This window comes from Brachypodium distachyon, chromosome 5 (genome assembly GCF_000005505.3).
Source record: "Brachypodium distachyon strain Bd21 chromosome 5, Brachypodium_distachyon_v3.0, whole genome shotgun sequence".
Lineage (NCBI taxonomy): Eukaryota > Viridiplantae > Streptophyta > Magnoliopsida > Poales > Poaceae > Brachypodium > Brachypodium distachyon.
The window spans coordinates 21,472,479-21,498,684 of NC_016135.3; the positions used below are offsets into that span (position 1 = coordinate 21,472,479).

Below are 26,206 nucleotides of genomic sequence, written 5' to 3' on the forward strand. Positions count from 1 at the left end.
AAAACGGTAGATCCCATACCGTTCGGAGTAGCTTTTGCACTAGTTTGGTGTAAACCTTGATGTTGATGTTTAATAATACAACACGTCGGAAACAAAGCATAATAAACCAAAATGGAGGCATAGATTGGACACTGGCCGTCAGCTTCAAAACTAACCTGTTTTAGGCGAGATCACAAGCTACATCTGTGACGAGACTGCAAAGTTAACGAACGAAAATAAGGTTGCATTGGAGTTGAATGGATTAATTCCTCAGTTTTTGTTCTCAAAATTGCTGCTCTTTGCCTTGGTCTACATTTTCCAATTGACATACTTTACACGCTCGATGAGGAGAGTAATTAATCATCCTTCGCGCACTTTCTATCAGAGCACTTCTTCTGCAAGAATCTTGGTTTATCAGTACGCCTTCTCTACAAACAGTAGTTGTGGCGAATGATATAATGTAGCAGCAGCATACTACTGCATACTACTGCAGTAAGTCCATCTTAACGTCAGTGACATCGAGTTGCAGTATCTCGGCTCTGCAACCTAATATGGCACCAATACTGCAAGTCATGTAAACAAGCAGATTAGAAATTGAAAATATACTTCAAGGTCCTCGGTTTAATTATTAGTTTTCCTACAGGTGAATGGAGCTTGAAAGGAAACATTCAGAGATTAATTTGCATAAGCACAATTAGGGCACTGGATATATCTGACAACAAGGAGAATGGATACCTAGGATGTGTGCGTCCAAGATCGCCGTGCACAAACTCCTTAATGTATGTTCCAGCCTGTAAACACACTGTAGTTCATCACACAGGAAACAGCAAACTATAGAAAATACAAACTTTATATTTGATGAATTATTCTACAACTATATTTACAGACGTATCTAGCAAAAGTAGAATTTTCCCACGCATTTGGGCATACACAAGGAACAAATAACGTACTAAAACTGGCAAGATGGTACCTGAGTGCATAGATGCAACAAATAGTAATTGGAGCTTCCCTCAACTTTCTCAATCTCCATCCTGACAGACAGATGAATTGCCATTTCTCAGAAGAATGACATATAAAGTGGATTTTCACAAAAACAATGAAATGGATCACAAAAGCTGGAATCAGTATCAACTCTCACCAATGTATTATCCGTTTCCGCTCTAATGGGCTTCTTCGATGAAGAACCCTTATCGGGGTATTTTGCACAATTTCCTACATGGCAGGTAAGACAAGATGTCACCATGTGCACTATATAGGGAATGATGGCTTAGTATGCGAGTAGCAAGATATCAACATAAAGAAAGTTGAATAAATTCAGATCTAAGTCCCAACCAATTTGCCACATACTCATGACAAACTACCTGCCTGAACAAATGCATGGATGTGCTCAGGAAGAACATCAATCCTGGGACAGAAGACAAAAGGAAATCAAGGCTAAGTTCGTATCGTATCTTCACAGGCTTATTCCCCGCTGCCTGCATCGATACTACTTGCTTAGATCAAAATGACCCGAAGCCTACTGCAACAAAGTCACATGTGAAACCCAACTTAAACGATAAAACAACGAAGAATATAATCAAACAGCACTCTGTTAGTTTTGTAGCACGAAAATATGTCATACCATATCATTAACACCCGAAATTTTCTGCAGGTCAACATCCGTCAGAGATCTAGAAGTCCATATGAGGGCGGCATACTGCTTCTGCACACCGAAAGAGTAAGCCTTCATAATCAGACAAGGATAAGGTCTTTTTTGCAAGAGAAGGCAACGTGCTGGCTTAAGGCAATAATGTAATGCGACCAAACAGTGAGAAAGACAAGAACAACTGACAGTATCGTATAGTAATACTGTCATCGACTGAATAGTGTACCTGCTTCTCCGCTTCTCCTTCCCGCATCATGGACCATATTTCACGGTCTACCAACTTCAGATTCCTAACTCTGACCTACAAAATACCGAGTCATAAGCACATCATATGCAATATGTGTGCAACTAAAACTCTGCAATGCATTCCAGTATCAATTTGATTTCTTACATATTTCTTTTCGGAGCTATTAATCTTCTCAGCAATTTGTTCAACTTCAATTGCAGATGGAATAGATCGCGCATTCAATACTTCAATTAGAAACGGACGACCAGATCCAAGCATCCGTACCTGTGGACATGAGACATTAAGCATAGCAAATACCAACTAACACAGTTCCAAAGTCCAACCTACAACATTACATCGATATCTTCTCTTCCAGCAGCATGAAATTTGCAGCCATCACCTCTGCAGATGGTACGTACATCCTCTCCAATTATCTCCTACAAAAGGGTGCAGTGGTGTTCAGCTGTCCTTCTCTTTCTTGGGTTGGACTTGCCTCTTGAGACAGAGAGAGGGAGGTAGTGTGTTTTACCTCAACTGATGCTTCCCCCATTCTTTCATCATCAATTATCCAACATGACTGACTCACATTTCTTGAAAGCTGACAATGGGGAATAGTATCATGAGGGATTCATAACCTGTTCTGAATATCAACTGAACAGCAAACATGGATATAGTATGCATAGAGAGGCACATACGAAGTGACATAAAATTGATATTATGGTACAAAAGTACTTTCTTCTCTTTTTTTAATTAAATATACTTGATTTGGACACAGTGGATTTTTTTAACTATTCATATAAACTAAGAGTTGGAATTTTTTGTACCACCTTTAATAAGGTTGGACAGCGACTTTGCAGAAATACATAAATCTAGATGAAGTAATTCTTCGAGAAAGCAGTGATTAAGAAAGCAATTCATAAAAACTTTGCTATCAGGAAAATTAGTCCTTACTGACAATAAAAATGTGCATTCTACTGCAATTGACATTCTTGTAAGCATACCTTCAAGTATCTTCCACCAATATATATGGGCGATCTTAGGCAGGATATTACAAGATGGCAAGGTTTGAACACCTGAAGGGGGGATTAAGTAAGTCAATCTGAAAATCAGCAAAATACATGGACAATATCTTGGGTAAATCGATCTTATAGCAGAATATTGGCACCTTTTCAGGAGGGAGCTGAAATAAACTACAGAACTCCTGATCTTGAATACACTCAAGGGTCTTGTGGATGAATGAATCTGTTTCACTTAATATCTGGTTATCTTCATATGTTGAATTCCTTCTAGTATCAGTTCCTTCTCTTGACTCTGTTAAAACGTCACAAAAATCAGAGTATGAATGAGAGTAGATGCATACAGAAGGATAATTAAATTAGCTAGTTAGAAAATGGCCACCCATCAAGAAATTCACTCAGTTTTTGCAGTACGGCCTTACCTGTTTTTCTTTTACGATTACGGTCATTTGGCAATAAACTTTTGAGCTTCCGTGAAGCATCGTCGTGAGTATATGTTAAGCGAATTCGAAATGAATTGTTACCATGTTTAACATCCTGCATGTAGTCAAGGTATTGTCACTTCTAGGAGATGCTATCACCATTACTCCACGCAACAGGCAGTCACAGGACTACTTACCAGTTTCTTCTCGAGTGATGGCACTAACAATAGTCTCAGGGCTTCCTTCACTGACATGGTTTGTTGAGAAAATATTTTGTCCTTGAACCAATTTTCGTTGCCATATTTTTCTTTCATATGTAACCTATTAAGAGGGAGAAAACCCATAAAACAAATCCATGTTAAGTATAATAACACGGGAGATTAGAAGTAAACCCATAAAACAAATCCATGTACGGACAGGCACAGGCAAGACCTAGTCTTACATTGTACTAATTATTTAGTATCCACGGAGACCAGATGTTAGCTCACTTCTGTGAAATGTTTGCTAGTTAAACAAAGCTGTAGATTTTCTTATATTGGCTGTGTCAAATATCAACATCTATGTAATTGAGAGTTTGAGACCAAACAGTTTTTTTTTCTATATGGTTAATATAGACTATATAGTGCACTCTATGAACTACCACATATATGAATCAACGGAGATTCTAAGTGGGGCACGTGCCCCACTTGGTCTTCCAGTACGGCGCGTGTCCTACCGTCTTATCTTTTTTCTTCCCCGCTCTCTGTCGATGCTCTTGAGATCGCCTCTGCCTCTCTCTCTCCCATCTTCTTTCCTCCCGATGGTATTCCCTCTCTCTCTCTCTGCGCTTCTCCTCCCCAAATCCCGACCACCGCGGCGGTCCCAAATCACGGCAACAGAGCAGACTGCGGCAGCGGCGCGGAGTAGGGCACAGCGGGGTACAGGGAGCAGGGCAGAGGAGGCTGCGGCGCAGTGCATGCGCGGCGGCGGCGAAGCCCGCGGGGCTGTAGCAGGGGGTGGCGGCGGCGAAGGGCGCGGGGCCGGAGCAGGGCACGGGGTGCGGCGGCGGCGAACGGCGCGGGGGCAGTGCATGGCACAGCGGCGCGGCCGGAGCAGGCCGCGGCGGCAGAAGGCACATGTGCATGCGCCGGCATGACTGGAAACGGTACTGCAACCATACCTGCAGCACGTCGAGTCCGTCGTCAACGACATGGACCTCCCCTGCTGGACTTCCTGTGGAAAACAGACACCATATTCCTAGTGCACACAAGGTGTTTGACGTTTTGTCGCACCCATAAGAGCTTGCATATCATTGTAGGTTGAGATCTCTGGTTGGTTTCCGTAGTCTTCAGATTATGAGGCCTCTCAGATTATTTTATACATGTAGATGCATACCATTGTTGCATGTTTATGATTTTTGTGAGGTCATACAGTGCTTGATCAGCTTGTCATCGTGGCAAAAGGTCATGACTGTCATGATTGTAGGAACTCCTGCAGTAGAAAGTTCTTTTTTGTACTTCCAATTCATATCCGTGAATGTCTTTCTCGTGTTGAAAAAGTTATCTTCAAAAGTTACGTGTCGAAACAATTGTGATCAGATTATTTGATCTTAATTGACATGTTGTATACCATTGCTCACTTGCCGTATTTTTCTAGCCTAATGACCATTTTATTTTATCCTAATGTCATGTAATACTACCTAGTTGCCATGATGTCGTGTCATAGTTGCCATGATGTTGTGTACTAAATACCATGCATGTCGTGTACAACCTGCTTGTCGGGTTGTCTGGTCCTAGCTACCATGCTTTTTAATCATAATTGCCATGATGTTAGGTCATAGTTGCCATGTTGTGCACTACTCAATATCATGTTGTGTATTGCCTAGTTGTCATGTTGTCGATCCTAATCCTGCATAGCTTATTTCACCATATTTGTCATGTGTTTTACCATTGCTCAATTGCTACATTTTTACCCTAAGTGACCAATTTATTTGATCCTAGTTGCCATGTTGTCTGGTCATAATTGTCATAATGTTGGGTCATACTTGCCATGTCGTGCACTATTAACTTGTCGTGTACAACCTAGTTGCCATGTTCTCTGGTCCTAGTTGTCATGTTATCTGGTCATAATTGCCATGTTGGATCATAGTTGTCATGTCATGCACTACTAACTACCATGTAGTGTATTGCCTAGCTGTCATATTGTAGATCCTAGTTGCCATATTGTCTGGGCATAATTGCCATAATGTTGGGTTACAATTGCCATGATTTTTTAGCCTACCCAATTTGACCCTATTTGTCATGTGTTTTACTGTTGCTCAATTGCCAAAATTTGTACCCTAAGTGACCAGCTTATTTTATACCACTTGCCATGTTGTCTGATCATAATTTACATGATGTTGGATCATACTTGCCATGTCGTGCACTAGTAACTTGTTTTGTACTACATTGTTGCGATGTTATCTGGTCATAATTGCCATGATGTTGGATCATAGTTGCCATGCCAACTTGTCTTGTACTACCTAGTTGCCATGTTCTCCGGTCCTAGTTGCCATGTTCTCTGGTCCTAATTGCCATGTTGTTTGGTCATAATTGCCATGATGTGGATCATAATTGTCATGATTTTTTACATTTAGTGACCCGATTATTTGATCATATTTGTAATGTGTTTTACCATTGCTATATTGCCACATTTTTTACTCTTAGTGACCAGCTTATTTGATCTTAGTTGACATGTGTTTTATCATTGCTCAACACATCTGTTATCCTAAGTGACCGGCTTACCTAATCCTATTTTGCCATGCGTTTACCATTGCTCAATTGTCACATTCTTACTATTTGTGGCCACCTTATTTGACCATAATTGTGTAGATCATCTTTAAGGGAGTTTTTTTAACGAAGAAAGTGTGAGAGAAATGAATGTGATCCGATGCCTTTTTAGAGATGAGATGTGCACTGGTAGTAATGTACTCCCTCCTTCCAACAAAGGATGTCTCAACTTTGACTAAATTTGAATGCATCTATACAGTAAGTCATGTCTAGATACATCCAAAATTTGACAAACTTGAGACATCTTTTGTTGGACAGAGAGAGTAATGGATTTTTTTTTTGCATCGGTGTAAATTTCTGTCAAATATAAGTTTTTTTTAGGGGGTGTTGAATATAAATTGAAGTTGCCAAAAAAAAAGAATATAAGTTGGACAGCTGGGTCCTAGGATGTTTTCTAACGGGCTTACGTGATATGCACACTGTGAGAATCGAACGATCGTAGGAAGAATCGACCGAGCTGCGTACTGCTTCCTTCTGGGCTGTTCGCCTGTGCGTATTGCTGGGGTTTTGCGCTGCTGTCAGGTGCGAGCCGGGCTGCTGGGCGCCCGCGCGTGCGAGAAAGCCAGGCGCCCCTGCGCGTGCGAATAAAGCCGTCCACCTCGCGAGGGCGCCGTACGCTAAGCGTACGTGGGGCACGCCGCTGTGTAGCGCTGTCCATGAATCAAAGGTGGTGCAGACAAAACTGAGGCAGAGAATTTCAAGAAGAGATGGTTACCTGATGGCACGTTCATTAGCTGCTACAACTGCAGGCAGTGAAATTTCAAGAAAAAACTCATCAAGTTGATAACTCTCTCTTTGGACTGCTTGAAATACCATTGAAGTAATTCTGTCGATAGGAGAAATGCCATTGAACGATACTACACCATCATCTTGATGGCAGGTGGGTAGCAATACTCCAAAGCAAACAGAGCAGCATGCCTCATCCGTTGACAAACATGAGCAAGGCCCACCTTTTGCTGAATCATCATGATCTTCAAGAAATGAATGCAAAACTGATGCCGTAAGAGACGTGCATGAGCAGACATGGCTGAATGCTCCAAACATGCGAAAGGTGCATGGCACGCAAACCTGCAACATGACAAAAATGTTGATATTTTCTTCTCCAGTTGTGGGCGTATGTATTAACAGGCAGGTCACACGGACAATGCGACAAACTGAAGAGCAACTGGACAGAAATATCTACATGGCTAATCAACCGCTTCAGCATTCTTTCACACTCGAGCCAACAAATATCACAATCTGCTTCACTATATACTAAACACAGTACAGAAGTTCCTTAGTGTTCCTATATTCCTCCTTACATCTCTACAAGCCAGATCAAGAGGGGCACACAATTCTCGGAATTCAATCCCCACCCATCTACATGCAACCAAATAACTTAGCAAAGTTGCTGAAACAATCAACCCCGTATTTAGGAAATGCTCATCTGAGATTAAATCTATGTTGGGGGAGGTAAACCAAGTACCAAACCGTGAACATGAGAAGAGTGCGGATTCAGCACCAAAGCTTGCGCAGCATTTTTGCGATGGTGCAGAGGAATAACAGATTTGATTAGATAAGACATCTACCAAACACAAAATGACCAATTTGGGGATTTTTCTTCTACTTTGCTTCAAGTAGCTAAGTTTCATCGCCGACCAAAAAAGTAACTACGCTGTATTCCCAAGGGGGACTTCCACTACTATTGCTGCTTAAGCACAACTATAATCTGTAAAATTATGTTTTGGCTACTTCCTTATAATCGAAAGGCAGAGCTATGCCGTAGCTCGGGGAGACAGGGGGAAACAAGATGGGTAAGGAGACGAACCCCGACGGAGAGGAGGTGGTGGACGGCGTGGAGCGGTGGGAAGGAGTCCGCCGCGACCCGCTCTAGGATGCCCCTGACCTCCGCATCCACCTCCGCCGCTGCGGTTGTGGCCGTCATGGTGCTCTCGCGGTCCGTTAAACCCTAGCTAATCCCCCGCGTACAGAGGAGCGAGACGACAACTGAGAGGAGTGTTTTTGCTTTGTACAGCCCGCCTATATGCCGAACGCCCGAACCTGCTGAAAACCAAACAAGCATACAATCGCAACTGGACGGTCCTGATCCTGAATTTTTTTTAGGCCTCTCTTGCGTTACAGCTGAAGTATCTGAACTCTCCCGATGCTGAATCCTGAGTTCCTGACAGAGAGGCAACAGGACGCGACTTGCAGTTCTCTCCTGATCCTGAATCCTGAGTTCCTGACAGAGAGGCAATAGGACGCAACTTGCAGTTTTCCAGCAATTACAATCATGAGTCATTCGTACAATCGTAACATGCTTGAAAGTCTGTTTTGGGACAAGCAACACGCGATGGTAAAATAAATCGTACGTAGTACAACACAACGATCTCGGACGAGAAGCACGCCCATACACGAAATTCGTCAGACGTACGTGACAATCCTGCCTCTATAACCACATCTCCCAAATGTCACACCTGTAGTCTCAACCTACTACTTATTCCGGAGTTATTGATAAGAAAGGATGTCGACAACCAAAGCATGTAAACGTAGTACCACGTGGTCAGGGTTTTTTTATGTCTTCACGGCTACAGCGTCGCCAGCTTCGTAATGTTTATCGGGTGAACAAACGAGCCCTCGTCGCTGCAGAGCATCTTGGCCGCGCCGGACGACGCAACGTCCGTCGCGTGGAAGCCGTCCCAAAACAGGTAGTTGTCGCGGTTCGGACAGAGCGTAGCCGTGGAGTTGCACTTGTCCACTTGCAACGGCCCTGAACCGCCACAGCATGCCGTGTCCACCACCGTCAGGTCTGCAAAAAAAGAATGCCACGTCGGCATAAAAAAAATCGCAATAAGTTACTGACTAATGCTGGGGTTTATATATGGTCGGGAGGATTTCGCTTAATTACTCATGCCAGGCGGGATGACGCCTTCGAAGACGAGTTCGGTCATCCCGACCGAATCGGCGATGGAGTAGTTCATGCCTTGGAGATCAATGTTCTGGAGCATCGACAGCATCATAGGGTACAGCTGCCTGGAGAGGTTATTTGCCGTGCCGAAGCAGCCTAACCCGTCGGTATCATTCCTCTGATTCCCGAGCACCCTCTGTATCGGGCAACACCCCACCAGCGAAGGGCTCACCACGCTGAACTTTCTCGCCCCGACTTCGTACAACTCCTGAAAGGACATTGCAGCAGCAGGGGAACAATCATGTCATTTTTGCAGCAAATATATAGATAGATAACCAGACATATATATGCATAGCAATCGCACCTGCAGGTAGCTTTTGTAAAGGTCGACAAGGCCTTTCAAGAACTCAGTGTCGTTGCGGTTATGGCGTGGTTTGGAATCATTCGCGTACTCGAACAAGTCATTGCTGCCAACGCTGATGAAGAATAGTGACCTGGAGATGAGTTCGGACGAGTCCTCCTTCCCCATCTTTTGGACGTTTGAAGTGAACATCTCGAGTTGGTCGGCCATGGTACATACTTGCCCACACTGCATTAAGAAAGCCAATCAAGCTAGTGAATATGCACGTATATGAGTACATTGACCAATTCAGTTAGCGTAAAACAAATTCAAGCCGGCGTGTCTACCAGGTCGTGCCCCGTATGATTCCGCAGCCCTGATCCTCCTGATGCATAGTTGATGCCTTTTTTCATCTGTTCAATAATGCCCTCCTCCGACAAGGATTTCAAAGCTGGTGGACTCTCCGGGAAACCAAGAAGTTTAGCTGTTCACCGCAACAGTAAAGGAGGGGGGCTTAGTCCATTATCGTGCATTCTTACTTGCTTGATGATTAATATTGTCAAATTGCAACCAGATGTGTGGGTTGGGTATATGTGAATAGTTGAACTTCATAAAAAATTGTCTTCAAGTTGTAACTTTCTTGTAGCTTTTCCTGTAAATATTTATTGTCCTCTTCTTAATGAAAAGGCAGTGTTCCTGCATGTTCCTCAAAAAAAAAACCTTTGTTGTAGCTTTTACCCTATTCAAATTTCTTTCCTATTTTACCTTTTAGTTGTGACCGATCATCGCTTATAGGCTTATAGTTGTCTTGTTTTTTTGGCTGAGCTTACTGCGTAGACAACTCATATACTTTATCGTCAGGGGCACCGGCTGAATTGATTGACACGAGGGTATATTTTGTGTCAACATAAATTTATGGTATATTCTACCAAATTCTGTAAATTTCCATCAGTTTCTTTGTGAAATTGTACCACATGATGTCAAACACATGGCTCTAAGTGGTAGATTTTTACAAAACTTGATCAAATTTGGTAGAAATATACAAAGTAACCAGCCTTAAACCCCTTGCAGCAATTACATGGTCGAGTTGTCCGCCAATTCAACAACTACGTCATCTTAACACGTAGGTTCAGCTTATAACTTCGGTAAAAATAATAAAAAGAAGATTGACAAGGTCACAACTAAAGAAAATTACGGTGAGAAAGGTTGTGGCTATATCTAAGTTGATTTTTAAATAAAAGCTTAAATCTAAGTTGATGAATCAGAATCATTGGATTAATATTTAGATCTTCTTTTTTCATCATCCATTTCGAATCTTAAAGCACAAATAACATCCAACGGCTGAGAAATTAACTTATCTCTAACTAAAAATCAGACAACTTAGGTATAGCAAAACCGTTTTAAATAAAACGAAATCTATCTCAAGGTCACAACGATTCGGATTTGCACCTCTAGCTCTCTGTTTTTTCTTTTGACAGCTTGCGCCTCTAGCTAATTACCCAACGCACGAATGTTATCGAGGCTGTCTATTAGCCTGATGTGCTACTAATGTTCTGCTTACTTTGCGTAGCATATAAGCGGGTGTGTCCTCTTTGCTCTCCCCTGAAAAAGTCAAAAAACTGTTTCTGCGCCCCCTTGACACCGTGTTCGACACCGTGTTCTCTTTGTGATGTCGGAGGTTTTCACTTTTCTGTCGTCTAGTCATGCTCTAGCTCAAGCCTCAAGTCCTGAAATGTTTTGGCGCCCAGCGCCTTCATCGTCACCCCGTGACTGAAAGGACAGCAGCTTTCAGTTCGTTCGCCAGGAAAAGAGGTCTGCTTGTCTCAAGAAAAAGAAAAGGGATCCGCAGTCTCATGTTATTTCCTCATTGCATTTTGATTGTAAACCATGTCCGATTCTAGTAAAGCTCTCTTCAATTAAAGGCCAAGTGTCCTGGTGTGAAAATTTCAATTCCTCAATTTGTCGTTGGCGATACTACAGATTTGTTTTCTTCGTTAAAAAAAACAAAAGATACCATGCACCATGCATAGACGTTATCACGGAATGCACTTGTTTTCGTTCAGAATGAGCGAATTGAACCCCTCTAACAAATACCCAAAACTAGCAGGTACTAGTCTCTATGAAAACAGAATCAGCGAATTAATTGATCAGTAACACATGACGTACCTACGTAATCCGCCAGGTTGTAGCCATTGCTGAACCGGCCGGTGGCATTCTGCGAGGGGTAGTCGACGCCATAGCGCGGGTAATTGGCCCTGCATATGTCGTTGCACCTGGGCAGGAAGTTGTTGTTGCCGACATCCACCGTGGAGTCCCCGAACACGAAGATGGCCGGCACGAGGGTCTCCCCGCCGCCGCCGCCGCCGCCGTTGTTGTCATCCTCCTTCTTACCCTTGCCCTTCTCCTGCAGCGCTAGCTCGAACGACAAGCACAGCGCGACGAGCGCCAACGCCCAGCTAGGACGACGACTCGCCATTGGAGCCTTCTCCCGTATCTGCCGCCCGGCCTCTTCAATTTCAGCGCGCGCGGGGTATATATCCTATATATGAGCGCCCTCATTTGAGATTGGCATGTGGGTGTTTATATATAGACCGGAGCCCCGGAGAACATGACACATGCGCGCGCGCGGCCAGGGGGTATCTTCGAACCCCTCGCCGCAGTAGGATATGCGGTTTTGTTCTGTTATGTAATGCAGAACCCGGTTAATTATTCTCCCTGCTGCCTGTGTTTCTCAGTCGCCACTGATTATTGTAAAACGGCCAACCAAGTACTGCAGCTTCAGTTGCAATTGGCAACTTGCCATTGGCTAGCTCCAAGGGACGTATTGGACTGAATTGAAGGGTCTCCTTCTGCCAGCGTATGCATGATGGTCATTCGGTGAAGGACTTTGGGCTGCTTACGAGCGGAAAAGGAAATCCAGGCTTGGATCTTCAGTCCATGCTCTGTTGCAAGCCGGTGTCCTTATTGTGGTTCCAGAAGATGAGCATGTAGATACTACAAGAAACGATCGAGACCGAGACGCGACGTCTCGTAGCTAGCTTAGCTTCCTGTTTACTGGCGTATCTGAGTACGTAAGTATAGAAAATACTGAGGTCCCTGCATCACTGCATGCATCCTTTCGTCAGGAAGAAAACTGCTTGCGCGTAAAAAAGCAAGCTGTGAATCTGGCACGTAAATGCTTTTTTTTAACGGTTCGGGCGTAAGTTGCTGTCGGCGGTGCAAAAATCGCGATGCGCGTCTTATGTTTATTACTTTCTCAGGGGAACTGCATTTGGAAATTACGAAGAGCACTCCAGAACACCAGCTCGTCGTTTCTGCAAATTCGTCTGTTGTGCAGCGGCAAACGCGAGTGTTGATACCGATCATTGCAGTTTTCTATACTTTGCATGGACAGTGACATCCCAAATCAAGAACTAGCTACGAAGCCTACAATTGCATCCTCGAATATGTAATTTCAGTAAAATGCTTTTTAGTCTGGATGTTGATATAAAGGGCTAAGAAATGGTTAACTTAGGAATCATAGGCGATAGGCGTGGTAAACCCAGGTAAAACAGTCGCATCACGGATAGATCACAGATATCACACAGATTGCATGCACTTGATTATACTGAGGCCATTTTGGCCAGAAACTCGACAAGACTGTATATCTGAACTCAAAAGACTAAGACCACTGTGTAGTCCGTAACTCTGTATAACGAGGCCGTCAGGCCAGAAAGCTGGTACGATTCCACAATTAAATGAAGTATAAACAAGTCTTCGACTTGCTGAACTTGCACACAATACTCCTACTCTACTCACCACTAGCAGTACTCCTAAACTACGGTACACTTTGGATCATCATTAATTCTTCCAGGGCGCGGCAGCTTAGTATTGGGAGAGGGGGCCGTGGCGGCTTCTGTTGGCAGCACGGCCGCAGAGGATGGCGTTGGCTGGGATGGGTTGCTCGTCGCGCAGGGAGTGCGTGGGCGTGTACACCCGGAGGTAGAACTGCTGGCCCAGGTACCTGCGCGCCCAGTCCTGCGACCTCACGTTCCACATGCCCACGTTGTCCAGCGCGATGAATATCGCCGTCCACGCTCTCGGATATACCTTCGTAGAGCAAACAGCAACAGCAACAACAAAAAAGTGAATAACATAAGTAGTACTCCAATAACCTGTGAATCGATTTCGCTAGCCAGAAGGAAAGAAGGACAACTCTTACCTGCACCGTGCTGCGCGCGACCGCGTCCTCGAGATTGTAGCCTTTCCTGCTCTTCTCACTCCACGCTCCCTTGTCCATCCTACAAGAACCAAGAATGTGATCACAGTATTATCCAACATGATTGCTGTAACAGAGAACAGGACGATGGAGGTGCACGTACCCGGCGACGAAGAAGTTGTACCCATCGAGATGCCAGCTCTGGACGGCGTCCTCGCTGTTCTCGAACACGACCTCGACGAAGGAGCGGTGATCAGAGTCCATGACGGCCGTGGCCTTCTTCAGCGCCGTCTTCCCGTGTTCGCCGGCCGCGGCGGGCGCGTCCGGGATGCCGCCCATGTGGAACACGCCGCTGATGTTGTAGTAGTCGGCCAGCTTGAGCGGCGTGTCGGCGTCCACGTACGACACGCCGTTCACGGCGTACCTCCGCTTGCCGGGCCCCGCAGAGTTGGCCAGCCTGATGGTGCGGCTCACGTTGATCTTCCCGTAGTGGTACGAGCCCTGCGGGTTGGGCCGCGGCCCGCTCGCCGTCAGGTTCGTCCGGACGGATCGGGCCTGGCGGAGGGCCGAGTCGACGTCGCTGGCGGGCAAAGTGGGCTGTGGGCCGGAGGCGGCGGCGTGGAGCTTTGAGCCCGCGTAGTGCAGCACGGCGGTGGAGGCGAGGCTGTGGTTGGTGAAGCGGGTGGAGACGACGATGTGGTAGTCCCTGGCAGGGCGGCTGGCGGTGAAAAGCACGGAGAGCGACTGGCCGGCGTGGACGTCGAGGGAGCTGTACGTGTTCTGGACCGTGTGTGTGCCTTCCACCTCAACGAGGGTCGCGTTGTGGCCCTGGATCGCGAAGCCCAGCGTGCTCCCCAGGCCCACGTTGGAGATGCGCAGCCTGTACGTCTTCCCTGAAACCAGAGGAGAAGAAGAGAACTTGTTAAGATACTCTGATCATTTTGCTTGCGACAAATAAAAAGGGCTTGTCGGTATCAATCAATCACCATGTTCCACCGTGAAGCTTGTACGCTTGGGACCCTTGCCGTTGATCAGGATGCCACTAGGGGAAGGCAGCTGCTTTCCGCTGTCCAGCATTGCTTGAAGAGCCTAATAATCAACAGAAAAACCGAAACGATATCAGGGAAACTATTTATAACCACATTCGTACAAGGTGCCAATGTGTGATGCAATCGTAGAAGCCGCGATATATACCTTGTGGCCGGTGTTGTACCAGTCGCCGATGAGCATGTTGTACTCGGCGGCCGGCGGGGGGAAGGGGACGGGGATCCGGGGGCGGCTGTGGATGCGGATGGCGCCGAAGCCGCCGGCCGCCTTGTGGAAGGCGAGCGACGGGAAGTAGAAGAAGCTGCCGATCTGGTCCTTGGCCTGCATGTGGTAGGTGTAGTTCTTGCCAGCCGGGATCGGGCAGTTGGTGCCCGGCATGCCGTCCTGCCACGAGTTCTTCCTGTGCTGGAACCCGTTCCTGATGTGTCGCACATCGTATCGTACGTGTTCATTAGTGTTGCACTTGCATAGATGGGTACGAACTTAAATGAATTACGCAGATCTAACTTTGTTCACTGACTTGCTGACAAATATGTCAAGGTAGATGAGTTGCGGAGCTTTGCGGTCAATCCAAAAAGTATATTTACACAAGAGAAATGAAGTACCGGGAAACGCTATCTACACAAGTATGGTACTAGTAGATTGAAAGCAAAACAAGATGGCGCTTCACAAACACTATCACACGCAAACTGAAATTTAAACAAAAACTTCCCCTAATTTTAGGACCGCTTTAAATTTATTGATGATCTTTGGTTCTGGACGACATAATAAATTAATTAATGCAGATTAAAGTAACGTGTCATTACGAAAGTTTGAGTAAGCTAATCTGAAAATAAAAACAGAAATAATCGATACAGATCGAACTGGCGTAACGTACAACTTCTAAGAAGGTTTTAAGCAAGGCAAACTGGCAAAAAAATACAGAAAGATTACAACAGATAGTACTTGTGCAACACTGAAGAAGGTTTAGTAAGCTAATTAAACTTGCCATGAAAGCAGGAACGGCTCCGGCAATCGGTTGTGCACGTTGATGATCAGATTATCGTTTGTCTGGCACTCGATCTCTGGCCCCGGAAACTGCCCGTTGATCAGAATACCCTGGAGAGAAAAACACAGACGCCGTAGTATCAGATGCATGCCGTATGGATGTTGCTTGCTGGAGCAAACCAGCGTACGTAGCGCTTTGCTTTATCTGTACCTGTTGCCGAACTCCTAGCGGGTTGATGTTGCCATAGGTGACCTCCCAGTTGATGAATCTGTAAGGAGCTTCTGCCTGCGCGGGGAGGAAGAAGGCACTGATGCACGCAAGGACGACTAGCTGTGCCGCCGCCATCTCGAACTCCAAGGGCAGGAGAAGAGATCGATGGCGTCGAGAAGAGCAACGGCGGCTGGAGAGGAGATGGCGCAAAGTAAAGATGGCTCCGCGGGAGAGGGGTTGGAGATGGCCGCGCGGGTATTTATAGATGGCTTTCTCGCGCGTCGAATAGATGGAGATTTGTTGGGATCTCAAGATATTAATCTGTTTTTTGAGCTAATCGAAATATAAATCTGTTATTAGTATTATTTTTTAAACGAATATAAATCTGTTATGGTGAGCAGGTTGTTGCATTCTTTTTAGAGGAGAGAAGGTTGTTACATTTTTATTTTATTTTTTTGAGAGGTGAGCATGTTGTTGCATTTTTTTTAGGAAAACACAAGGCTTTATTAATTCAGAGACATGGGTACAACATTGTTCCAAGGCTTAATCAGCCACACATGCCTACCGTGTTGAAGTGATAACGAACTCCGGACTAAAGTATGAGCCACAATTCGACCTCCTACTCTCAAAAGCAAAAATTACATCCTTAAACTCCCTGCTCCGAACAGCAATTTCGCGGAGAATGGCACTATAAGAGCAACGGGTTCCACTAATAATCCCCTTGACGACTTCAGCAGCATCAGAAGCAATATACAGCTTGTCGGCATTAAGATCCTTGGCCAGCGCCAGAGCCTCGCAGCAAGCGAGAGCTTCCAATGTTGGCGGGTCTGTAATAGCATCAAAGATTCGAGCGGATGAACCAAGATGCACACCTTGGAGATCACGGCAGACCACCGCCGAAGCCCCTTTATTCTGCGTCTTCGCGACACCACCATCAACATTGAACTTGAGGAAACCTGCTGGAGGAGGGATCCAGTGGGCCGCAACCGGAGCAGCTTGCTTAGAGGGAGACGGGTTACCTACCTGAACCACCTCTAGTTCAGATAGCAGGTTGGCAACAAAACCATTAACCGAAACTGGACTTTGGTAGATGCCTTCATGGATGGCTTTCCGGTAAGCGGACCAAATTGCCCATAGTGTCAACAGAATCTCAGTGAATTCACAATGCGATACCGTTTCCAGAAGATGGAAAAGCCACTCCTTTGCGTCTGGACAGACCGATGCACAAACATGCTCAGCGAGCAGTTCATCTGACAAAGCCCATACGCACCTCGCCATGGTGCATTCGATCAAGGAGTGCCGCCAAGAATCCGAAGCAGAGCGACAAATTGCGCACACTAGGGAGTCGGCCATATGTCTATGATTGAGAACATCACATGTCGGTAGTGACTGCTGAGCAAGACGCCACGCAAAGACACGGACTTTTGATGGTACCTTGGTTTTCCAGAGCCTCGTCCATGCTTTGCTAGCTTGATCCGAGCTTGATGCCGGCCTCTTTTCAAGCCAATCCTCACGAACTTTCCTTGTTGAAACAAGCATCCGGTAGCAAGATCTTACAGAAAAAACACCAGACCTCTCGAAGTGCCATGCCCAGAAATCTCCATAATTAATAGTGCTAATAGGGATCCTTCGTATAGCCTCCACATCCATCGGAAGAAAATGGGCATTGAGCTTCGCCACATCCCAGCTGCATTCAGTTGGATCGATCAACTCTGAAACCCGGGTAGGAGGATCGTCTGACAGGGCAAGGTATGGTGATTGACGTTCGTCCCGAGGGAGCCAATTGTCTTGCCAAACAAAAGTTGTCTTTCCATCTCTAATTTGCCGAATAGCACCAAGCTTCATCACATCTCTTCCCTCAAGGATCGCCCGCCAGATCTGTGAAGGGCGTTTCCCTAATTCCGCCCTCATTAAGCTGGAGTTGGGAAAGTAAACAGCTCGTAAAATCCGGGCACTCAAGGTGTTGGGGCTCGCGAGAACTCTCCATGCTTGCCTGGTCAGGAGAGATAAGTTAAAAAGCTCAATGTCTCTGAATCCCAATCCTCTCATATACTTTGGCAAAGTCATTGTGTCCCAAGAGACCCGATGGGTCTTCCGCTTCCCATTCTTGCTTCCCCACCAAAAGCTCCTAATCATGGAGTTAATCTTCAGACACAGACCACGGGGAAGCTAAACATGCCATAGAATATGTAGGGACAGCTTGGGCGACCGATTTAATTAAAACTTCCTTTCCCCCGAAGGATAAGGTTTCCTCCATCCAGCCCTTAACTTTCCCCCAAACACGGTCTTTCAAATATTTAAATGCACCATTTTTCGAGTTACCTACATCAGTCGGCATCCCAAGATATTTGGCTGCAAGCGATTCATTCGGGACTTGGAGGAGATCCTTCATAGCTTGTCGAGTATCATTAGGGCAGCCTTTACTGAAAAAAAATAGAGCTCTTCTGTCTATTCACTCGTTGGCCTGAAGCTTGACAATAGGCTTGGATCACATCAGAAATAGCCTCAGCTCCCTCCACAGCTTTTGCAAATAGCAAGCTGTCATCTGCGAATAGAAGATGATTGACCGGGGGTGCATTAGGCGCCACAACGACGTCCGCCAAAAATTCAGAGTTCCCCCTGCTCCTAAGAAGGCAAGACAGACCTTCAGCTGCTAGCAAAAACAAGTACGGTGAGATCGGATCACCCTGTCGAATACCCCTGCTCGGTTGAAATACTTCCGTCCTTTCTCCATTAAACAGAACAGAAAAGGTGACCGACGAAACAATCTTCATAATGGAGTCCACCCAACGCATGCTGAAGCCAAGCTTCAGCATAATAGCTCGCAACTAGACCCATTCAACACGATCATATGCCTTCATCATGTCCAGCTTTAATGCACAGAACTGTGAATTATTTTGTGAATTATTTGCTCTGCGCTTCTTCATGAAGTGTAATCACTCGTAAGCCGTTATGATATTATCAGTTATAAGCCGCCCCGGGACAAAGGCCGACTGTTCCTCAGAAATAATCTCCAGTAAGATCTCCTTCAATCTATTAGCTTGGACCTTCGAAACAATTTTCAGGATAACATTACACAGACTTATAGGGCGAAATTGAACAAGAGAAGAAGCACCTGCCACTTTGGGGATAAGAACGAGCAAAGTTTGATTAGCTTCATGAGGATCTTCAGTCCCGTTGGGAATACTTAATACAACTGTTGTGACATCCGGTCCACATAAGTCCCAATGACGCTGAAAAAGGTGTGCTGGGAAGCTACCAGGCCCAGGCGCCTTAGTCGGGAACATCTGAAATAAAGCGTTCTTTACTTCCTCAGCTGTATATGGTCTTTCGAGCATTTCGTTCATTGACACTGACACCTTACGTGGTACAGTGCGCAGAACCTCCTCCATACCAGACACCCCTTCAGAAGTATACAGTTTCTGTAAAAGTCTACCGTATGCTGGGCCATAATGAGGTGGTCATTTGTTGTGGATCCGTCCGGGAGAGCAAGTAGCTCAATCTGGTTCTTTTTCCTCCTCCCGCTAGCTCGCTGATGGAAAAATCTGGTGTTACGAACTCCCTCGGCGAGCCACTGAACACGGGATCTTTGTCGCCACATGATCTCCTCCCTGTGATTCCAAATAGTGAGAGTATCAACAATAGATTTCTCCTCCTCTGTTGGACCAACACGCTCAGGAAGCGCTCGCAGCCTTTCTAATTCTGCCAGGAGCTCACGCGTCTTCTTGCGAACTTGGCCGAAAACCTCATTCCCCCATGCAACAAGGTCACTGGACCTTCTCTTAAGCTTCAAGTGTAGGTCAGCCATGGACAAACCAGGAGCTGATTTGAGCCACTTTTGCTTCATGAACTCCCCAAACTTCTCATGGGTCTCCCAAATCTTCTCATAGCGGAAACACCGGTCAGAGCGCCTGACTACCTTGCCGAGGCTCTCTAATCTTGAGAAGAATACGGCAATGATCTGACTTCACTGCTGTCAAATGAAACACCGCAGCGAAAGGGAACATCATCCACCAGGAAGTTGAGGCAAGCGCCCGATCCAGCCGAACACGGGTAAATGATCCACCCCAGACTCTCTTTTCAGAAGTCCAAATATTGCCATTAAAGCCTAGATCACAGAGACCACAAACATCGACAGCCTCGCGAAAACCCGCCATCTGACCAGAGTCCCGCTCACCAACTCCAAAATGTTCATCTTGGCTTAACACCTCATTGAAATCTCCAGCACATGTCCAAGGAAGATTGGATTCACTCCGGAGGAAGCGGAGCAATTCCCAAGTCTTATGCCTTTCATGCACACGCGCCTCTCCATACAAGCATGTGAGCCGCCAGGGATCCTCATTCCCCGAGCGGACGATCATATCAATATGGTACTGCGAATAGTGAATTAACTCCATTGCAATACCATTATTCCAGTACATAGCAAGTCCACCACTCCGACCATTACTACTAACAGCAAAACTATGTTGAAAACCTAAAGTAAAAGCAAGATTCTGAGCCCTTGTGTTGCAACCTTGAGTTTCTTGAAGACAGAGCACCGAGGGGGCAAACCGTCGCACCAAAATGCGGAACTCTCGAACTGTCGCGTCGTTGCCAATACCGCAACAGTTCCAGCTCAAGATACTCATTGCGCCCGGCGGTCCTCTGCCGTGGAGGCCACCGATCCATTAGAAATCGCCTTATTAGGGGAAGCACCCTTCCTGCTTCTCTTATGGTCCTTTGGCGAGACGTAAGCTGGTGGGGGAGGAGGAATAGCATCTTTCGCCGGTGGGACAACACTGCCGTCATCCATATCAGCATCATAATCCTTGGGAACATTAGTGTCGATATCCATATTAAGCTTCCTGGTAACAGATGGTGACTCAGTAGCATTAACCTGATTAGCACCTTTAATTGGACTAGAGGCTGTATCCGCCAGGTCCTCCTGCTTGTCCAGATCTGCATCATCAGAAGATCTTTTCATTGACACAGCGACATTCTCCCTCTAGCTGCCACCATGCGCACGTTCCTGACCCTGAGTATGTCCGCCTCCCCTGCGCCCAGAGAAAGGAGCTCTGGCGCCAAAGGAAACGCTCGTCGGTGCAACACGTTGTTTGGCTATCATCCAGTTCCATACTGCTTTGCACTCTCATCATGGACACCATCTCCGCATTCATCCCTGTCGTGGCCTAACTCGCCACAAATTTCACAAAAAAATCCCATCTTTTTCATCTTTTCATACTTGACTTCTAAGTGGTGGCGCTCATCACGGACCTTTAGCGGCACAAAACGGATCAGCGGTTCTCTGACATCAATACTCGCTCTAACCCGCACATAATCCCCTTCAAACCACTTCGGCGGATTCAGATCAATACTTATCACACGCCCTATGCGCCGAGTCAATTGATCCACAACTGATTCACGTCGATAGAGTACTGGGATCTTGTGAATTTGTGCCCAAACCAACTCGATTCAGTTGGATCGAGGCCATGTCCGTCTTCTCATCATAGTCTTCCACCACAACCATGTATCCCCGAAACAGCCAGGCCCCTGGAGCATGACCTTCTTCCAGTCACCCAGGCACGAGAATTTGAACAGAAACAGATTGTCATCAATCTCCAGGGGATCGATGTCATATGCCAACCCCCAGGTCACACGCATCTTCTCGTAAAAAGCAGTCAAGCTGAAGGGTTTGGTGGTATGGACCCTTGCCAGGGCAAGCCATCGGGCTTCCTTCTCCATCTGAGCGACTTCCTCATCGTTGATGAGCACGTCATCCAACTCCCCCTCGCGCAAGACCAAATTATCCATCGCTTTGGCTAGATCCACGCCAGCCTGCTCCTTCCCCGTCGTACTTGAAGACGCCGCCATGCCAGACGCCGAAACAGCAACACAAACGCAAACGTAGATCGATCTTTCCAAATCCTAGAACTCCGAGCGCCAGGGACCAAGGCCGGGCAGACGAATAAAGCCGTCCCCTTTATCAGCCCGAGAACCGGCAGCAAGGAAACTTCAGAGGTCGGATAGATAACACCAGTAGGACTCGACGCCGGAGACAGAGTCGCCGGCGGAGTAGAGAAACCCTAATCACCTAGGGTAAAAACTGTTTTCTTTTTGTCTTCATTGAGCAGGTTGTTGCAAATTTGCAATGCGGGTGCGGCGGTGCGGCCTGCGGCGGTAATGTAAATGAATTCTATTTGGGCTTGCTTTAGGCCATTGGGGTGCTGGACTAATGGGCGAATTTGGATTCCTTTACTTGGCCCATCCTAAGAACTGTATAGGCTGATTAATTGGGCTGAAAGATACGCAGTCGGCTTCACGCTAGGTGGGCTTTCCCACCGTGGTAGCATCCCGGCTCCTCCTTCCCGAAGCTCCACCTCCCGCGAATTCCCGACCACCGGGAACCATCGCCACCTCCTTCCTCCGCCTCCCGTCGGTGCGGCCGCGAAGATGCCGTGCTGCGGAGGGCCCAGCGATCCTTCTGCTGGCATCGGAGCCCCGCCGCAGCCCCAACGTCACGGTCCGTACTCTCTGCGGTTCTCGTTTGGTTCGATTTGGTCGTGGTGGGGTACTTCCCGGCAAGGGTCTGATCGGGGGCTTGGGGATTTGCGCGCAGGGAGGAAGCCGTTTAGGTGTCCCAAGGTAATCGTGTTGCTGCTGCATGTGCTGTTCATCGGCGCCGTCTTCCTGCTCGATCCGACCCTCCGGAGGCAAATCCGTCAGGATAAATGGTATAACCGCTCCCACCCCACCTCCTCTCTTTCTCCTCATCTTTTTTTGTGTTTATGAAATGTGTATGCTTGCTTAGATTACATTTGTATAAGCTGTGTTGAGTCGATTTGCTCCTAGCCCTTGCTTGCAATTAGTGCTCTTCCCAGCTACAATTTCGTTGTGCCATCGGTTTGTCTTATCTCGTGACCTGCTTTACTTTTGAGGGAAAAATAGTTATGGTGGATGTTCTGCTCGCAATGTAGTCGTTCTGGCAGGAGTCATATGAAATTACTGGTCTGAGTTGACAGCCCGAGAGCAAGCTGTCATTGTGGGATGAACCCAAATTTCTATGTGCGTGGGTGCCTGAGTTTTTTGAGAATTATTAGTACTGATCACTGAGTGGCTACTAGGGTTAGTCAGCTTATTTATCATGGATATTGGCAATTCACATGTTATGATAGATTTATCTCTCTGTTTATCATTAGCATGTTCTTATCTAGAAGGCATCTTATTGGCCATCTCTCTTTAGTCTTTCTACAGTTCACTTTTGATGCCAGGTGCATGAATTTATATGGAGCGTTGGTACTGCTTACCTTGGTGCAATACTTGTATACAGCTAATTCATGTCCAGGGTAATTGATCCTTGTCAGCGTTATATTTTCCCTAGAGGAAGGACACTGTATGTAGGAGCAGGATACCTTTTACATTGCACTTCCTTTGGTCCTTTTGGTGCTAGGTATGTGGGTGATATGTTGAGGGCTGGATCAGGGATGCATGCAACCTTCATTAATACAGCGACTCTCTCAAAGTAATGTCGTAAGTTCTTTTGTGTTGCCTTATGATCGGATATACATAGAGTCCTGGAGCCTGCAGACTGCTGAGGCTTTATGCTAAACTAAAATGCAACTTTTTATGATTAAGAAAAGACAGGCCAGTTCAAAAAACAGAAGCTTAAATTCTGCCATGAGTCGCAGCAAAATAGAGCAACAAATTGCCCAGCCCACTATACCTTCGTCGTTCCTGGCATTGATGGATCTATATCCTCCTGGGTCATCCAGCAGGTAAACTTTTAGGCCTTTGAAAATATCCCGCCCCCCCCCCCCCCCCCCCCACCTTCTGAGACACAGTTTTCAATATATATTTGCATGTAATTTCTTTCTGTGATATGGTTTTATGCTTCTATTTTAATTAGGGATTTGACTTGCTCTCACTGCCATCTCATTCAGGTAAACCTTGAGTTTTCTAAATTTGCAGAGCTAGTGTGATGTTCTCTGTAGTCATCGCGATGATAAATAACTTGTAGTTCTCTGTGATAATGTTCAGCAATATTACCGGCTTGTAATCTTGATGTTAGTGCTTACAGCAACAAACATAACTAACTAACTGATTTGAGCAAAAAAGGAAAATGGAAACGAAAATCAGCTGACCTATTATTTTCAAACATGGTTTTTTTTAAAGGGTCTTAATTATATAATGATTAGTTGAAAGCAACTAAGAAAGTCTTGTGGTATGCCTAATATGTTCGATGCCCTTATTATGCCATGTGTTTGATGCTCTTGCTTTAGTACCTAGCTAGGAAGCTGTACTTGATACTGTTAATGTATGACAGGAGTAGTTATGGCCGTATGGGAAGTAATGTGTTAATCTTCTAGTTTTTCTAAAAAAAACAGAGTGAGTCATACAATTATGTTACTGCCAATCAATATCCTCATTGCACCCAGCTAATAACTTGTGTTTTATTTGAGATGATAATCTTATTTGTCGTGTGCATAGTTCACTTATTTCAGACCACAAGAAGAGTTTCTATAACTTCATGCTTCATTAGTATTTACCAATCTCACAATCTACTTAAACATGACAAAAGGAACTAATTGAGCATTATTGGCTTAGTCAGGGTAACATGGAAATCATGATCTGATCGTTATTTCTTCTCAAATATCTCTGTCACATTCATATGAATTATTCATGAATAACTGATGTACCATCTATGCTGACGGTCTAAATCTCATCTGTATGTTGTTGACAACCTTTTTTACAGCCACCACGCACCAAGCACTGTCATGACTGTGAGAAATGTGTTCTCCAATTTGATCATCACTGTGCATGGCTTGGAACATGCATCGGCAAAAGAAATCATTGCCGGTTTTGGTGAGTTCTGGATTTGCTTATTGTGCAGTTTATCATTACCACATTCCTGATTCCTCCCGTTGGGGTTATACTGATTCATAAGCAAAGCACATGTAGATTTGCAATGTGCCCTTTCAGGACTTTTGTGATCCTGGACTCCTGGTTATTTTGTAATCAAAGCTAGCCGATGACAGTGCAACTGTTTTTTACGAAAGAAAAATAATGAGAATAAAACAATGATTATTGGACTCAAGAATTCTTCCCGATATTAGAATTTGCAGGCGTCCTCCATTTATTTATTTATTTTAAAAATAATGTTCTATCAATATGTATTCCTTAAAAGAGAACTCTAAATTCTTCTGCTGATGCATGTGAATATGCATATGTAATGCTATGATGTTTTATTTTATGGTACAGTGTAAGCCAATCCGGCTATTCTTATTTCACAGTTAACGTTTTTTAGGTGGTATGTATTGGAACAAGCAATTTTAGCTACTTGGACTGTTGCTCTCTACATCCAATTCTTACATGTGGATATCAACGAGTCCTGGTATGTTGATTTTACACTTTTGTAAATCTAATTTTTTGACTCATTAGAATTTTCTTGGGTTCGGTCTTTAATTGCGCTCCCACACATCTTATCTGGAAACCTTTTTTTATGGACAGGTTGAAGGGTTTGACTGGTTTGATACTGTTGGTAGCATTGTCATTAATAACGATAGTTTTGCTGATCTTATTGATATTGCACACGTAAGCTTTTTTTGCCTTTATATTCACAATAAGCTGAGTTTTTCTAGCCTTCTCAACGTACTATGCAGCAGACGATAATTGGAAGAAAAATAAACAACAATGATCAACTTTAAGTTTTTTTATATATAACTGGATGAAAATAAATATACCCTTTGGGGGTGATTATTGTATTCACAAGCTTTTGCATATCTGCAGTTACCTTGCTCTTACCAACCAAACAACATATGAGATTGCCAGAAAGAAGCGAATTTCTTACCTAAGGTATTACCGTATTAGAGTGGCTGTAGATTAGCAGTTTTGTTTTTATATTTGTTTGTGTTTGGTAACGAATCAATGGAACACCACTTTCAGGGGAGTTCCTCTGACAGTCTATCCCTTCAGCAAAGGTATTTGCCGGAACCTCTACGACCTTTGCCTGTCTAGACCGGAGGGATATGTTCTGGAAGCAGTGCCCCCACTGGAGGAACTAGAAGCCAGAGCTAGACCATACACATGCCGAGATGTAATCTGCTGCCGATGCTGTTAGGATGTGTTAGTATGTGAAATCATTAGTTTAGTTTAATACAAGAATAATATGAGTACCTGTGTCTCACTATTCATGTACAGTATATGTGGCCTTTTCGTCTCATAGGTAGTGCATCTGGGTTAAACGATGCCATTAGATTTACCTGATATGCTCAAATCTGGATTTTTGTTATACATTGTGCAGCCTCTAACGAATCGAGAACTTCATCACGCATCTGTGATAGAACAAATTGGTCTGGGAAAGCAGCTCTTATGTTCAAATGCATTACAGAGAACTTGTTCGTTCTATACCTGATTGTTCCTTTTGTTCTTATGTGCCATCCTTAGTTATCGTTATATATACATGGAT

At 45.2% G+C, this 26,206-nt stretch overlaps 4 protein-coding genes across 12 annotated transcripts; 1 reads left to right on the forward strand and 3 right to left on the reverse strand.

Moving 5' to 3' along the window:
• Positions 1–102: 102 nt before the first annotated feature.
• LOC100822088 (putative tRNA pseudouridine synthase Pus10) lies at positions 103–8,177 on the reverse strand. Of its 9 annotated transcripts, XM_014896047.2 has the most exons (16): positions 7,903–8,172; positions 6,811–7,163; positions 3,486–3,609; positions 3,289–3,403; positions 3,016–3,161; positions 2,852–2,923; positions 2,380–2,448; positions 2,207–2,287; positions 2,016–2,135; positions 1,851–1,925; positions 1,601–1,681; positions 1,341–1,454; positions 1,118–1,191; positions 950–1,010; positions 715–770; positions 103–542 (listed from the first exon to the last, which is right to left on the reverse strand). In XM_014896047.2, exons 1-16 carry the CDS (start codon positions 8,017–8,019, stop codon positions 464–466), a joined length of 1,737 nt encoding a protein of 578 aa, XP_014751533.1. In that variant the 5' UTR covers positions 8,020–8,172; the 3' UTR covers positions 103–463. The 9 variants fall into 9 exon arrangements, 5 of the variants coding, with proteins under 5 accessions (XP_014751533.1, XP_003580324.2, XP_014751535.1 ...); XM_003580276.4 differs by lacking the exon at positions 1,341–1,454 and having other exon boundaries at positions 7,903–8,162; XR_001404869.2 differs by lacking the exon at positions 103–542 and having other exon boundaries at positions 1,345–1,454; positions 7,903–8,175.
• Positions 8,178–8,375: 198 nt separating this feature from the next.
• On the reverse strand, positions 8,376–11,871 carry LOC100831106 (GDSL esterase/lipase At5g55050). Its single transcript, XM_014895786.2, has 5 exons — positions 11,489–11,871; positions 9,670–9,806; positions 9,347–9,571; positions 8,983–9,250; positions 8,376–8,883 (listed from the first exon to the last, which is right to left on the reverse strand). Exons 1-5 carry the CDS (start codon positions 11,796–11,798, stop codon positions 8,663–8,665), a joined length of 1,161 nt encoding a protein of 386 aa, XP_014751272.1. The 5' UTR covers positions 11,799–11,871; the 3' UTR covers positions 8,376–8,662.
• A 1,091-nt stretch (positions 11,872–12,962) lies between these two features.
• Positions 12,963–15,981, reverse strand: LOC100831708 (L-ascorbate oxidase homolog). Its single transcript, XM_014895695.2, has 7 exons — positions 15,766–15,981; positions 15,556–15,665; positions 14,715–14,985; positions 14,507–14,609; positions 13,684–14,413; positions 13,524–13,602; positions 12,963–13,411 (listed from the first exon to the last, which is right to left on the reverse strand). Exons 1-7 carry the CDS (start codon positions 15,898–15,900, stop codon positions 13,187–13,189), a joined length of 1,653 nt encoding a protein of 550 aa, XP_014751181.1. The 5' UTR covers positions 15,901–15,981; the 3' UTR covers positions 12,963–13,186.
• Positions 15,982–22,068: 6,087 nt separating this feature from the next.
• Positions 22,069–26,145, forward strand: LOC100832012 (protein S-acyltransferase 10). The gene is made up of 11 exons (XM_003581479.4): positions 22,069–22,264; positions 22,361–22,475; positions 23,013–23,087; positions 23,192–23,263; positions 23,382–23,516; positions 23,648–23,681; positions 24,494–24,603; positions 25,046–25,132; positions 25,249–25,332; positions 25,528–25,593; positions 25,684–26,145. Exons 1-11 carry the CDS (start codon positions 22,195–22,197, stop codon positions 25,856–25,858), a joined length of 1,023 nt encoding a protein of 340 aa, XP_003581527.1. The 5' UTR covers positions 22,069–22,194; the 3' UTR covers positions 25,859–26,145.
• The last annotated feature ends 61 nt before the right edge of the window (positions 26,146–26,206 follow it).